At 44.6% G+C, this 16,403-nt stretch overlaps 1 protein-coding gene across 2 annotated transcripts in view; it reads left to right on the top strand.

The window, feature by feature from the left end:
* Positions 1-16,403, top strand: part of micall2a (mical-like 2a) — a 110,026-nt gene that overhangs the window by 45,644 nt on the left and 47,979 nt on the right. For both annotated transcript variants that reach the window (XM_063058666.1, XM_063058668.1), the window contains 2 exons: positions 3,334-4,223; positions 15,261-15,360. In XM_063058666.1, the coding sequence (XP_062914736.1) occupies positions 3,334-4,223; positions 15,261-15,360 (990 nt within the window). The remainder of the gene's footprint in view (positions 1-3,333; positions 4,224-15,260; positions 15,361-16,403) is intronic.

Below are 16,403 nucleotides of genomic sequence, written 5' to 3'. Positions count from 1 at the left end.
TGGGCACCAAAGAGGGAGTGATAGACAGATGAGAAGAGGGGGGCCATAATGGGGAATGGAAAAGGAGAGAAGGGGGAGGGGGAGAAATAATCAGAAGTTGGAGAAATCAATTTTTAAGTTATTAGGTTGGAAGCTACCCAAATGGAACATGAGGTGTCTGAGAGGGGCCTGATTGTGGCAGTAGAGCAGACCATGGTCTGACATGTCGGAATGGAAATGTAGAGTGGAATTGAAATGGTGGTCCTCGGGAAATCCTCCCTGTTGTGGACAGAGTGAAGGTGATCCCCCAGTCCATGTCGGGTCTCACCAATGTATAGCAGGCTGCAGCAGCAGTACCAGATATAGAGCATAACCCCGACAGACTTGCAGGTGAAGTGTTGCCTCATCAGGAAGGACTGTTTGGGTTCCAGAATGGAGGTGTAGCACATGTTCTGCTTGCATGGGTCTGTCCCAGGAGGGAAATCAGTGCGGAGGGAAGAATGGACAAGGGAGTCACAGAGAGCGGAAAGTGGGGAGACGAAGATGTGTTTGGTGGTAGGATCCTGTTGAAGACGGTGGAAGCTGTGCAGAACTATGTGCTGATGCAGAGGCTCCTGGGGTGGTAAGAGGAGAATCATGAGAAATAGTCCATGAACACAACTTGCAACTGAAGTGATGGCGAGACCATCCCTTTCCTGATCTGTTCTGTTGTCTGAATGGTAACAGGCACCCGGTGATCTGAGCTCCTGTGGTCCAGGGTGCAGTTTCAATGCTGGCGATCAAACTGCCTCTGGGTGGGAAAGGAATTATTGACATCTTGTGTCTTAGACCCTGCATCAGGGCTGAGTTGAGAGGGAAGATGACCGGTATAAAGAGGAGGGTGGAATGGTGAGACAGGAGGCGATGGGTGGACTGAGGCGAGTGAAGGACAGATGGCCCTTACTTTATGAACCCCTGAACATTGGCACTCCATTGATAGGGAGGCCGAGCTTGCAAAGAATCCAACATTAGAAGCAGGACCTCATATTCCACCTGAATTGTCTACAGCCTGATGACATGAACACTAAAATATCCAAATTCCATCAGACTGCTCCCTTTCTGTCCTAATTTACCCAGTTCTTCCTACATTCACCGCCCAGACCACACACACTGTTTCATTCCCCTCTTCCACCCACCCTATCTACCCTCCCCCACTGTTCCAGTCTTCCCCCACCACCACCCTTCCTCTATTCCATGGGACACCTTCCTCTGCCATCAGATTCCACCATCCCCAGGCATTTGTCATTACTGCCTTTCACCTCCCAGATTCTGTTGCTATTTCCACTTGCCCCTCCTGCATCTTCCAGTCACCTGGATCCACCTATTACCTGCCAGCTCTTGCTCCAGCCCGCTCTATCTGTATATTGACTATCTCCCCTATATGTTTCAGTCTATGTGGGAGTTATTGTCACGTGCACAGGTACTTGTATGCACGGGTGCATCAGCATCACAGACACATAGCATCAGATGCACAACATCCTCAAGAAACATAAATTATACACAGTTAGAAAGAACACAATTAGAATATAAAGAATAATTGTAGTGTGAAGTGGTCATGATGTTTCTGTACTGGGGCAGTGATTAGGGTTGTGTAGGTTGGTTCAAGAACTGAATGGTTAAAGAAAAGTCAGAGTTCTTGAGCCTGGTGGTGTGTGAGTTCAGGGTTTTGTACTTCCTGCCCTGTAGTAACTGCAAGAAGGTAGCAAGGCCTGGATGGTGGGGATCTTTAATGAAAGATGGTGCCTTCTTGATGCTTCTCAACCCAAAACACCAACTAGCCGTTTGCCTCAATAGAAGCTGCCTGACCCGAGTTCACTGGAACTGTTTCAGCTGCTTCCACCTGATAAATGGTACCACAGCATTAAGGCCAGGACCAGCAGGCTCCGGGACAGCTTCTTTCACTGGGCCATCAGATTTATCAATACACACTGATCTGATTGTGTATCTGACTGTACACTGATCTGCAAACACAAGGAATTCTGCAGATGCTGGAAATTCAAGCAACACACATCAAAGTTGCTGGTGAACACAGCAGGCCAGGTAGCATCTCTAGGAAGAGGTACAGTCGACGTTTTGGGCTGAGACTCTTTGTCAGGACTAACTGAAAGAAGAGCTACTAAGAGATTTGAAAGTGGGAGGGGGAGGCCGATATCCAAAATGATAGGAGAAGACAGGAAGGGGAGGGATGGAGCCAAGAGCTGGACAGGTGATTGGCAAAAGGGATATGAGAGGATCATGGGACAGGAGGCCCAAGGAGAAAGAAAAGGGAGAGGGGGGTGGAAAAACCCAGAGGATGGGCAAGGGGTATAGTGAGAGGGACAGAGGGAGAAAAAGGAGAGAGAGAAAAAGAATGTGTGTATATAAATAAATAACGGATGGGGTACGAGGGGGAGGTGGTATATAAATAAATAACGGAACACCTATGCTCTATCCGCCAGAGAAAGCAGGATCTCCCAGTCACCACACATTTCAATTCCATATCCCATTCCCATTCTGATATGTCTATCCAGGGCCTCCTCTACTGTAAAGATGAAGCCACACTCAGGTTGGAGGAACAACACCTTATATTCCGTCTGGGTAGCCTCCAACCTGATGGCATGAACATTGACTTCTCAAACTTCCGCTAATGCCCCACCTCCCCCTCGTACCCCATCCGTTATTTATTTATATACACACATTCTTTTTCTCTCCTTTTTCTCCCTCTGTCCCTCTCACTATACCCCTTGCCCATCCTCTGGGTTTACCCCCCTCCCACTTTTCTTTCTCCCTGGGCCTCCTGTCCCACGATGCTCTCATATCCCTTTTGCCAATCAACTGTCCAGCTCTTGGCTCCATCCCTCCCCCTCCTGTCTTCTCCTATCATTTTGGATCTCCCCCTCCCCCTCCCACTTTCAAATCTCTTACTAGCTCTTCTTTCAGTTAGTCCTAACGAAGGGTCTCGGCCCGAAACGTCGACTGTACCTCTTCCTAGAGATGCCGCCTTGCCTGCTGCATTCACCAGCAACTTTGATGTGTGTTGTACACTGATCTGATTGTGTATCTGACTGTACACACATGTGTACAAAACAATGATGTATACACTCTGAGAGTCTGGGCAAATATCCTCCCACACTCTTGCCCCCCCCCCCCCATTACTTGTACATAGCGATGGAGACGCAACATGAAGATTTTTACTCCCTCATGTTGTGAGATGGATGTAAGAAATAAAATTCTAATTCTAATTCTATTCCTCCTGTGTGTTGCAAACAAGCCCCAAAGTTGTGTTCCCTCACTTACACTGTGTTCCCTCTCTCCCCACCCCGTCACCCTCTGCAGATGCACGCAGTGTTCCACCATGCTCATGGCTGGAGCCTACAAGGCAGGGCCTACGCCAGGGACTTTCATCTGCATCACCCACTCAGCCAACCGTGAGAAGAGCAGTCAGCAGTCCACCAGCCCCTCTAAGCAGCTGGACAACAGACCCAGTGAGCCGGCCCCAGCCGTCCACAAGCCTGTGTTCAGCCATGTGAACGCATCTGCGGCAGTGATGCCCAGCAGCAAGCAGCCTGAGTGCCCCAGGGCAGGGCCCGGTCTGGCAGAAGGGACCCAACCTGCAAGGCAGCGCTTCCTGAGCCCGGCGACGCCTGAGAAGGGATCCGCAGTCAGCCCTCAGCAGTCTCAGGATGCTGGACGGGGGTGGCGGAATTCAACAGAAACCACGGTGCAGAAACTGTGGTCACCTGCAAAGCTGGAGCATGCCAGTGCAGCTGTGAAGAGTCCCACTGCAGCCGTCAAAATGAGCACTGAAGCGGACAAAGAGAAAGCCCGCGCTGTTTTCCAGAGGATTTTGCCTTTGGACAACAGCAACACTAGTAGTCGAGGCTCCACCTCAACCGCATTGGTCAGTGCAGAGAGGTCTCCAGACAAGCAGCCCACCAGCTATCACACCACCCAGTCCATCACGCTGAGCCAAGGCAGCAAGGAAGGAGCCAGGTTGTTGGACCGACTGAAGGATCAGGACTCAGGGCGAGGTCAGCAGGCCAAGGACTCCAAATGGAGGCCTATCTCGAGTTATGAGCCTGCAGTCAGCAGAGGAGGTGCCAATTCTGCAGTTGTCCACCCAGCAGTGACAAGACAAACACTACGGTCTTCATTGAACAGAGCCTCCAGCATGAGTGAAGCAACCAGTCGTACGCCAGTCCCAGCCCAGAAGGCAAACAATAAAGGTTAGTTGACCCTCCAGCTAGCCGAACTGGCGATCCATCTCATTGTTGAAGCTACTCGAGCACCTCTCCCTAACCCCCTGGGGCCAGCCTGACACTTGCGGAGCTGATCCCCGGCACTGGTTTAAGTTTATTGGTGTCATTTGTCCCAAGGTACAGTGAGAAACTTTTGTGTGCCATCCAGACAGGTTGTTCTGTATATAATTACACTGAGATAGAAAAAGAAAACAGACTGATATATCCTGTTTTCCAGCTGGATGGATTGGAGGAGCTTGGAAGGAATTCTGGACCGGTGCCATCTTTCAAAGTTTAAAGGAGATTTACTGGGCAAGTTATTACACAGAGAGTTATGGGTGAAGGAATGCACTGCCTGCCGTGGTAGTGGAGGCAAATACAATAGAGGATCTTAAAATAGGCACATAAATTTGCTGAGAGTGGAGGGAGATGTACATTGTAAAGGCAATGAGAATTATTTATCTAGGCATTCAATTACCAGTTGAATTCGTTCAGCACAATATCATGGGCCAAAGGTCCTGTCCCTGTGCTGTACTGTCTGATGTTCACATTATGTATTAACTGGATATCCTCCACCCACTGAAGCAGTTATCACCTGCATTTCTTCTAGCCACAGGTACTGCACTGAATGTTCACAATGCGGCCTTCTCTGTATTGGAGAAATCAATCACAGATTGGATGAATGCTTTGTAGAGCACCTGTGTTCTGTTCAAAGGAATGATCCTGAACATCCCATTGCCTGCCACTTTATTCACCGTTCTCCTCCCACTCTGACCTTTCTGTCTGTGGCCTCTTGCACTGTTATAACGAGGCAAGGTGCAAACTTGAGGGACAACGCCTTTCTGTCTGAGCACAGAGCAACCACAAGGCTCAATGTCGAATTCTCCAAATTTAGATCGCTAACTTTCTCTTTCTGTTTCAGAACTGGCCAGTTCTGCCTGTCATCATTTGGCTTGGTGTTTTCCTTCCTGTTACTACAGTCTGGCCTGTGGGGTTTGTCCTAAATAACAGAGACAAAGAAGCACCATCTAATTCTACTGTCCGCACTTACTTGGTCTGAATCAAAACCAGATATATTATCACTGACGTATATTGTGAAATTTGTTGTCTTTGTGGGAGCAGTAGAATGCAAGGGATAAAAAAAATTCATAAGTTACAATAAAAACAGATATAAATTGTGCTAAAGAGGAACAGTGAGGTAGAGTTCTTGAGTTCATTGACCATTTAGAAATCTGATGGAGGACGGAAAGCTGCTGTTTCTAAAACATTGAGTGTGTACTTTCAGACTTCTGTGCCTCCTCCATGATGGTAATAATGAGAAGAGGGCATTTCCTGGATGGTGAGGGTCCTTAATGATAGATGCCGCCTTTTGAAGACACCTTTTTGCCCACGATGGAGCAGACTGAGCTGAAACAATCTGCACCTTTTTACACTGAAGCTTCCATAGCAGCCAGTGACGCAGCCAGCCAGAATGCTCTCCACAGTACTTCTGTGGAAATTTCCTCGAGTCTTCGGTGATGTACCAAATCACCTCAAACTTTAAATGAAGTGTAGCTCTGGCATGCCTTTTTCCTGATTGCATCAATATGTTGGGCCTTGGATAGATCCTCTGAGATGTTTGCACCCAGAAGCTTGGAACTGTTCACTCTTTCCACTGCTGACCCCTCAATGTCGAATGGTGTGTGTTCTCCGTACTTCTCTTTCCTGAAGTCCACAATCAATTCTTTGGTCTTGGTGACATTGAGAGTATGGTTGTTGTTGTGACACAACTCAGCCAGCTCTCATCACCATCTGGGATTCTGCAAACAGGTGGTGTAATTGGCACATTTAAAGTTGGTGTTTGAGATGTGTCTAGCCACACAGTCATGAGTAAGGGTATAGAGACAGTAGTACAGTGGGTTAAGCACCCTGAGGTAAGCCTGTGTTGATTGTCAGCGAGGATGAGATGTTATTACCCATCCACACTAACTGTGGTCTCTGGGTGAGGAAGTCAAGGATTGAGATACAGATGTTCAGGTTGTGAATCTTGTTGATTCGTACTGAGGGGATGATGTTGTTGAACACCAAGTTGTAATTAATAAACAGCAGCCTGATGTAGGTATTGCTGTTTTCCAGATGGTCCAAGGCCGTGTGGAGAGCCAGTGAAGTTGCTTCCACTGTAGACTTGTTGTGGCAGCAAGCAAATTGGGTCTAGGTTCGTGCTCCAGGTCCTTGCTCAGGTCTCAGCCTATCACAGCCTCTGCTGTACCCATCTCTGCCCACCCTGTTTGCAACTGAAAACCAACTCGTGTTCTCTCTTTCATAGTCTTGAAGGAAAGCTAACTCTGTTTCTCTTTCATGTTTATCTTCTTCTCAAAAGCATGGTTGGGCAGTGCTAGGGGCTATGACTGATGCCTGACTGAACAGCAAGAGGAGGTTTGTACAACTTCCGCAAACCGTGAAGTGGCTGAACTTGTGTGGCATTTAGTGGAAGGAGTAAACTTCCTTCATGCTTGTTGTGTCCTGCATGGGAATGGTTGCAAAATAGTTGCTTGCCAGTTTGACTCTTTCCAGCTGCTGTTGGCCTTGTGCCCAACCCATAATTTCCCTGAAAGAATGACTCAGATCTCTTAACACACTCTGGCTGCATGTTAGTGCTTGCGTGTGTCCACACCCCTGCATCCCATACCGGGTAGTCAGGATCAATGAAAGTATTAAATGCAGACACTGAATTCACCGCTGTCCCAACGATTTCAATCATCATTCACATTGGGAAGAGAATGAAGGGCTACGGGGAGAAGGAGAGAGAACAGTGTTGAAAAATCATTCATGATTCAATGGTGGAGCTAATTCTATGAACTGGACTAACTTTGCTCCTATACCTTATGATATTTATTTATTGAGACACAGCAGCCCTTCAAGCTGTGCTGCCCAGCTATCCCCCTATTTAATCCTAGCTTAATCATGGGACAACTTACAATGACCAATTCACCTACTGACAGTAGGAGGAAACACGTGCAGTCACGGGGAGGACGTATAAACTCCTTACAGGCAGTGGTGGGACTTGAACCTGGGTTGCTGGCACTGTAAGGTGTTGTGCTAAGCACTATGCTACCATACCTGGTTGTCTTATTGCCTAACATAACGAAAAACAGCCAAGTAAACAAACTCAGCTTTTCTTTTGCCTCGCACAACTAGAAATTCAAATTTTCAATCACGAGGAGGGTGTGTAGGTTGCAACTGCCAATTTTCTCAGGAATTGGAAGTTGATCTCCCTCAAAACCCACAAAAACTTCACAGGACATAAGTGCTTCCTTAGGTAATCTTTGGATACTTGGGTTATTGGTTGTAAAAACACTCAAATGGGAACAAATATTCTTTGATTAACAGTCGTGGCAATCTAATTGCAGACTGGGAAGTTTATTCAGTTTGCAGTTACCATGGGAAGGTGGGATATTGTGATGATAAATATGTGGCGTCATCACTGGCCATGTGGGATAGGGTAGTTGGAGGCAGGAGCAAAGACAAACACAGGCTATACCTCTGTCAAGTGCAAGCAGATAACCAGTGCCTTGGTTAATTAATTTGCATACTTCAGTTCTAACTCGACCAAAAGTCTTCCTGTTGTTTTCTGGATCCTTGCCAGCGTGGGCCTGGCATCTAGGAGCTCACTTTGTTACTCTGAAAGCTGATCACTGGACATTTCTTTAAAAACAATGCCACTTGATTATGCAGTGAAACTCTTGTTACCTCTGGACATCAAACAATGACTGAAGTGTTCGTTTCTTGCAGCGTGGATCCTGAAATGCAAAGCATATCAAACATTATATTGAACAAATTGTTCTTGTATTTTCTGAGAAGTTTCCAATTGTTAAGTTGTTTTAGGATTGTGAGGTTAAGCTCATTCGATGTGAGATACTCACAGAATCCTACATTCACAGAACTGTGCAGCATGGAAGAATGCCTTTCAGCCCAACTTGACCATGCTGAATTCTTTATGAAACTCATCTCCCAGTAACTGGTTCATAGCTCAATGTTCCAGGCAATTCAGGTCCTCATTTAGATACTTCTTAAAACTGCCAGTAATCCAGTTTCTGACAGGGCTTTTCAGAAAGCTACCACTCTCGGAGTGAAGGAAATCCTCCTCATTTCTCTTTCTAAATTTCTTATCTCTTTGTTTAAACTTCTAGCCTTGAGATGTTCCTACCCTTGAGATGGGGGATTCATTTCCAACAGTCTCCCCTTTCTGAAGCTCTCGTTATTTTATATTCGTCAATTATGTCCCTTCTTAACCTCCTCTGTTCAAGGAAAAACAGACCTACCTTTTCCAGTCTCTCCTCAACAATAATTGCTCCATCCCAGACATCAACCGGGAGAATCTCCTCTCTATGCTCTCCAGTACTTTGAGCATATTGACCAGTATTGTCTCTTCTGAGTCTAAGGCTTTGTGATCTAAAGAGCTTCAGAGGCTGGTTAGGAGGGAGTGCTGCACTGTAAAAGGAGGTGGAAGTGTTTAACAAGTTGTCCACCGTCTCTGGCTGATAAAACAAATCTGATGGCCCTGCTGTGAAGAACGGCAAGGTCTTTGTCTTGGTCTTCTGGTCAAGGTTAATGACTTAGCTCAACTAAAACTGGCATAATTCAAATGTGTTTGACAATTTTTGTTTTTAAACATCCCAAGTCATTTTGAATGTGAGAGTTCTAGGGGCAGGGGACTGTGAAGGCTTATCCCAATCTGCTTATTATCATATGACTGTTCTTGGGACCTTGCTGTGTGCAGTTTGGCTCTGGTGTGTTCAGTGAGACTGCAGTAACTTTAGTTCAAGGTCTTCCTGTGGAACAGTAGAGTGCTGGTTTGGATGTTTTATTAGATGAATGTGTTAGATATTCTGAGAACTGTCCTGTTTTAGTTTATAATTCCTATTTATCCCATACTTAATGGATTTCAGCTGCTCTGTAACTGACTCTGTGATTGTCCCAACATATTAAGAAGTTCTTTGTAACACAGTCACTTTCTAATCCTAATTTCACACAGTTTGCTCTGTGCTTGTCTGGATATAACTGTGCAGTCAATTCCTCCTGTTCACAGGACACTGACCATCAAATTACCTCCATACACCTTTGAGCTCTAAACATAGACCAGCAGAAGTACAAAATAGCTTCTAATAACCTTACCTTACTTCAGCATAGCCCAAAACTTTTTACGGCAGTTCCCCAGGGTTGAGGGTGACTTTTCTCTGTTCCAGATCTGTGGGTTCTGAGGTGTCTGATGAGGCAATTGTGGGAATTGATCAGATAGATGGGTGGGTGGTTTGGGAAATGATGCATTTTTCCCACCTTTTACACAGGGCTCCTGTGTGCTTCTTGTACACTGACATAAGGTTCTCAATACCCTCCTGAATGTTCCTTCAGCACTCTTATGTTCTCATTGCCCAGAGATTCCCAGGAGACAGTGTGTATGTTGAATTTTGCCAGGGAGGATTTGAGCGCATCCTTGATTGTTTTCCTCTGTCTACCTGGTAATTTCTTCATACGCAGAACTTGGAACATAGAGTCAGTTGTGAGAGTCTGGTGCTGGGTATAGGAGTGATGTACCCTGCTCAATATGCTAAGAAGGGCCTGAATGTTGGGGTTATTGTCCTGGGTGTGCTTTGCTTGTAGTTCCAGTGAATTGGAGGATTTAACTGAGACAGAATTGGCAATATTTTCCCTTTCCCGCTGTATGTAGTCCAGGTCTCGGAAGAATATAGGAGGGTAGGGTTCACCGTTGCCTGGTACATGGGAAGTGGTGGTGAATTTCATCGTCTTTACCAGGGCATGTCTCCCTCCATGGGCAGTGATCCACAGCCTCCATGGCCGCACTGTGAACCTGTTACTAAAGGGGGACAGTGAGATGCGAGAGGGCAGCTTGGTGGAGGATCTATATCCTGAAAGCTAGCTCTGCACCTGAAGGAAGTTCCCTGGATATCGAATGCCATGTTACAGTAAGAAGTATTGATGTTGCCATGTCTGATATTCATCTTCATTAAGAATGAATAACCTCATACGTAAACCGATAGGGTAAATAAACCAAGCATAAGATGGAGACTACTGCAGGGAACACAGCAGTCTACACTTCAGTTCATTCCATGAACTGTAAAGCGATGATACTAGATCATTATTTTTTTTGGGTTGCAAGTTCAAGATTGATTCAAAAGGAAGCAGGAATCTGCAGAAGGACTAGGACAGAATAAAGAAAGCACAAATAAGTGGCAGATGGAATGTAGTGTAGGGAAGTGTATGATCCTGTACTTCGGTAGAAGGAATAAAGGCGTTGAAAATTTTCTAAACAGGGAACAAATTCAGAAATGGGAGGAACAAGAAGAGTTGGGACACAAGTTAGGAACACACTCAATATGCTGGAGGAACTAGGAACTTTTTTCTAAAGTATGGTCGACGTTTTGAGTCAAGACCCTTCTTTTGAATCATTCAAGTCCTCATTCAAGTCTTGGCCTGAAATGTTGACTGATAGATGCTGCCTGGCCTGCTGAGTGCCCCCAGCATTTTGTGTGTGTTGCTCGGATTTCCAGCATCTGCTGATTTTCTCTTGCTAGAGATAACTTAGGGTTTTCTTGCAGGCTGTGTTGGTAATAAAGAAGGCAGATGGAGCCTTCTAATGCAACAGGATTAAAGTACAGAAGCAAGGGTGTAATGCTGAAACTTTATAAGGCGCTAGTCAGACCACATTTGGAGCATTGTGAGCAGTTTTGGGTCCCATATCTGAGAAAGGATGTGCTGGCATTGGAGAGGGTTCAGAGGAGGGTTAACATATGAGGAATGTTTGATGGCCCTAGGCCTGTACTTGCTGCAGTTGAGTAGAATGAGGGGGGACTCACTGAAACGTGAATATTGCAAGCCCTGGATAGAGTGGATGTGGAAAAGATCTTTCCAATAGTGGGAGAGTTTAGGATCTGAGGGCACAGACTCAGAATAGAAGGATGTCCCTTTAGAACAGAGATGAGGAGGAATTTCTTTAGCCAGAGGGTGGGAACCGTGAAGGATTCATTGCCACAGATGGCTGTGCAGACCCAGTCATTGGAAGGATTTAAAATGGAGTTTTGTAGGTCTTAATTAGTAAAGGTGTTAAAAGTTACAAGCAGAAAGCAGCAGAGTGGGATTGAGAGGGAAAATAGATCAGGCATGATTAAATGGCAGAGTACACTCAATGGGCTGAATGGCCTAATTTTGCTTCTATGTCTTATGGTTGTTGAGTTCAAGAGGGGAGGGACAATTCTGCTTTTATCTTTACGCTTGACTGAGAACAGTTTATTATGATATCCATCCTCAAATAATATCTTAAATCTTTCAAAGTTAAAGTAAAATTTGTACGTTTGCTAACGTTCAGTGATGTTCAACTTAAAGCAATGCCCTTTCTGAGGGATATATTGAGAATGTAGTGTCTGGTGATAAAGTGAGTGAAATAGTGTGACTTAGTGAGTGACACAATGAGTGGTACAGTATTTACAGTGCCTGTAGCACGAGTGATACAGTCCAAGTATACAAATATAATTCCTTTTTTATTGTATAACAATTTGACAATCATGATAATATGATATTTTTTTAACAAAACAGGTATTTTTTTACTTTGATATATTTAAGCTTATCTCAAATTTTGGACATCTATTCTCAATATTCCTAAGGCAGTTAAATATTTTGTTGACCATTTTGTATTCACGTTCATGCATTGGAAGCAGCTCAGAGAAGATTTGCTGGAATAATACCTAGAATGGTTGGATTGACTTGTGAGATTAGATTATCAGAACAGGCTTGGGTCTGTTTAGAAGAATGAGAGGACACTTGATTGAAGCTTATCATCCGGTAATTAATCATCCCCTCCACCCATCTCATTCCATTCCCATTCTGGTTACCCTCTCACCCTTGCCTTCTCCTCACCTGCCCATTACATCCTTCTGTTGCCCTTCTCCTTTCCTTTCATCGATTGTCCACTGTCTTCTTCTGAAAGATTCTTCTTTTTCAGCCCTTTACCTCTTCCACCTATCGCCTCTCAGCTTCTTACTTCATGCTTGTCCCGCACCTACCTGTCTTCCCCTCACCTGGTCTCACCAATCACCTGCCAGCTTCTACTCCTACCTGTCTCCTCACCTCCTTATTCTGATGTTTCTCCCCTTCCTGTCCAGTCCCGATTGAGGGTCTCAGCTCAAATTGTTGACTATTTACTCCCCTCCGAGATGCCGGCTTACTTGCTGAGTTCCTCCAGCATTTTGTGTGTGTTGCTCAAGGCTTCTAGCATCTGCAGCATCTCTTGTGTTTATGCATCTGGATATGTTGTTTCCCATGGTGGATTTATTGGTATCTGCAAAGTGCAAAAGCTGCAGAATAAGTGCAGAAGCTGTCCTTGAGCGTTCAGGCTTTTATTAACCTCCATAAGTTCGCCCCCGCGGCCTTCATTGCTCTGAGAAAAACAATTCTGACCTATCTTGCCTCTTCTCATAACTCAAGCCCTCCAGTCCTAGCAACATATGTACAAAGCTGGAGACATGAAGGATGGAACTCTAATGAAATAAAAGAAACATGGAGAAATTTAGAGAGTTATTCAATATTTTTAAATAAATAGAAGTAATGTTTCATTTTCAAGTTACATCGGAACAAGTGGGCAGAAGTATGGTGATAATCTCCATAGAAGCGCTATACTGACTGAAATATCAGACATTCCATCATTATCACTGGGTCACAGCACTGGATCTCCTGATTATTCTTCACTAACCACACACCAGAGCAGTGAGTGTCTTCTCCCTAAAGTGCAGCAGTTTGTTGGTCAGAAAGAACTACAATCTACAAATCAGTGAACAGGAATGAGGCAGGGCCAGTGAAAATAGTCAAAGCAAACATTTTTGTTCTTCCATGTGATGGCAGGAATGAAGGCAGCCATTTTGTGAGACTGTCTTTGCAGCCGCCATTTTGTGAACTGTTTGGTGAATTGATTCTTGCTCTGGGATAACTTAATCAGAACAGTTGAATGAGGACATAAGGAGTTTCTGTAAATGATCTGCTAAACCTGAGATCATTCTCAAATAAGAAGCTGTTCATCGAGTAAAATGGCAGGCTTGCAGATAATTGTGTATATTTAAAGCCTGTGGTCTGGTTTGCTGGGGCCAGTGTTTGGGTGAGCTGGTTGGACTGGTTTGAACCAGTCTGATTTGGGGAAAAGCAAATCAGATCACCTAAGGCACAAGGCGAGAGGAAAGGCCATAAAGCAATGCTGCTTGTAGCATTTGGGCCACATCCAACGAGAACCTGATGCACTCAGTCAGATGACCTCGAGCCAACAAAATGGAAGCATCATTGTTTGATAAGGAAAAGAATAAGAATGGAGGATTTCAGGAATGCAAGCAGTAACAACTCTCTTGAGACCAACCATTGCGGATGGCCCCATATTGGGCATATGGCAACCAGATCGGGATCATGAGGAATGCCTGCCCAGCGTAGGCTCCCTTTCCTGGATATTATCTTTTCTCTTATTTAACTGTCCATGAAGGGCCAGGGAAACCTAGTGAGCGTGCACATGGGTATTCAGATGTGTAAATTCACATGCTTGTGAACAGAGCCAATAAAGGTAAATACACATCCTCTCTGTGCCCAATTGATCTTTATTGTTGAAAGAATGTTAATCCTTGTAACGAGTTGAAATTGGGTTATAACGTGATTGGACACTAAATTCCAATTTTGGCAGCAATATCCACATTCCAAGGACTCAATAAAAAGGAAAGATACAGGTAGCAGAAAGTAATTCCAAGGCCAATCTTCAAAGGCTGTGATCAGGAGAGAATGGTCTTTGGATAGTGATGGTAGGTAAGTATCAGATGTGGATGTGCAGAGGATGTTTCCAATAGTGCAGAAGTCCAGAATCAGAGGGCATCACCACAGAATGGAAGATACTCTGCATCTTTAGACCAAAGATGAGGAGAAATTTATTTCAGTAGAGAGTGGTGAATCTGTAGAATTCATTGTCACAGACTGCTTTGGAGGGCTAGTTATTGTGTATATTTAAAGCTGAGGTTGATAGGTTCTTGATTAGTAAGGTGTCAAATGTTATGGGGAGAAGGCAGGAGAAAAGGGTTAAGAGGGATAATAAATCAGTCGTGATTGAATGGTGGAGCAGGCTCGATGGGCTTAATGCACTAATTCTGCTCCTATGTCTTATGGAGGTTTAATAGAGCGATCAATCTGAAGAGCATATTAATTACCGCCATTGACTCTTGATTTGTGAAGAGAACGTATGGTGGCTGTGGAAAGCGATCTAGGAAACTAAAGTCAAGGGCAAGATTGAAGTCACGTTTATTGTCATGTTCACAATAATGCAAGTATGTACTGATGCAATGAAAATGTATTTGCACAAAAATTATACAAGAAAGACAAAAAAGTCCATTGTAGTGCAAAGTTGCTCTACTGAGGTTGTGAAGATTGGTTCAGAAACTGAATGGTTGAAGGGGCATTATTGTTCTTGGGTCTGTAGGTTTCTGTACCTCGTGACCAATTGTATCTGCAAAAGATGCATGGGCTGGATAGTGGAGTCTTTGTTGATACATATTGTCCCCTTGAGGCAGTGCCTCGTGTAGATTCTTTTGATGGTGGGGAGAGATAGTCCCATGATGCAGTTCTCTCAGGGGCTTCTTACATTCCTGCACATTCAGGTTAAGAATGTAAGTACAGCGTAAATTTTGAATAATAAAATACTCATGGTATTTATGAGATCAAATGTAACTAAGTAAAGAAAAATATGAAAGAAACAAGTATTGTCAATTTTTGTCAAGGCTTTGCATTATAGAAAATTGTAATAGGGATGGTTTTCTAAGAATGCAGCCCCCTGTAATGTGTGCAGTAAATGGATGAGAGATATGGAAAATACTTTGTGACGGTAGCAGTGATGGATACAGCTGGACGAAATGTTCCCTTTGCCACTCTCGGATCAGTAATGCAGTGGGTGGAGAACATGGCACCCTCAAGCACTGTCAGTTCATGTTGCACTGTTTCTCGTTTCTCCTGCAGGGAACTACTCCTACAGTCCACAGATCATTACCAAGGCTCAGGATGAGGAATCTCCATCTGACTGGAGGCTGAAACTGAAGCCTGTCCAGAAGCAGCACAGGTGAGTGTTCATCGCATCTTAAGCATCAGGCTTAGCAGAAGGGTAGTCTTGATTTAGCTTAGCATGTTTGCTAATCCTTTCAAACAACATAGTCAGAGTCATACTTTATTGATCCCGGGGGAAATTGGTTAAACAGTAGTGAAGATAAAGTTTACATTTTTGAAAATATTACCAAATCTCCCAAAGGTTGACTCATGATGAGAAATTGATTCGTTCTATGAGAAATTGATTTGTTCTATGTCTCCTGAAGAGAAATTGATTAGTTCTATGCCCACTTTCCCAACACCTGGTGTTGGGGTCAGAGCCTGACCATGTTTGTCTTGCTGGCTGAAGGTACTCTATACAATTGGTAAAGGCCAATTGTATATCTGGACATCCAGAATGTTTTCATATAACTGAGTTCTGGCAATGGCTTTTCAGGAAGTGGTCAATTTGCCTGGTAGCTAATCAGCTGGTAAAATATGTCTTAACTAAATGTTATTTTAGAACCAAGAGGAAAATCTGCTGGATTTACGATAAAGTAAGTTCCACAGATCCACCACCCTCTGGCTGAAGAAATTACCCCTCATCTCAGTTTTAAATCCCTTTATTCTAAGGCTATGCCTTGGATCCTAGACTCTCTAACTAATAGGAGCATCCTCTCCATGTCCACTCTATCCAGGTCTTTTGGTATCCTGATGTGGCCTTCTATATATTGGCGAGACCCGACGCAGACTGGGAGACCGCTTTGCTGAACACCTACGCTTTGTCCGCCAGAGAAAGCAGGATCTCCCAGTGGCCACACATTTTAATTCCACATCCCATTCCCATTCTGACATGTCTATCCGCGGCCTCCTCTACTGTAAAGATGAAGCCACACTCAGGTTGGAGGAACAACACCTTATATTCCGTCTGGGTAGCCTCCAACCTGATGGCATGAACATCGACTTCTCTAACTTCCGCTAATGCCCCACCTCCCCCTCGTACCCCATCCGTTATTTATTTTTATACACACACTCTTTCTCTCACTCTCCTTTTTCTCCCTCTGTCCCTCTCACTATACC

The sequence above is a fragment of the Mobula hypostoma genome, chromosome 9 (genome assembly GCF_963921235.1).
Source record: "Mobula hypostoma chromosome 9, sMobHyp1.1, whole genome shotgun sequence".
Taxonomy (NCBI): Eukaryota; Metazoa; Chordata; class Chondrichthyes; order Myliobatiformes; family Myliobatidae; genus Mobula; species Mobula hypostoma.
The sequence above is the reverse complement of the archived record's forward strand: the minus strand, read 5'-3'. Positions and strand labels throughout refer to the sequence as shown.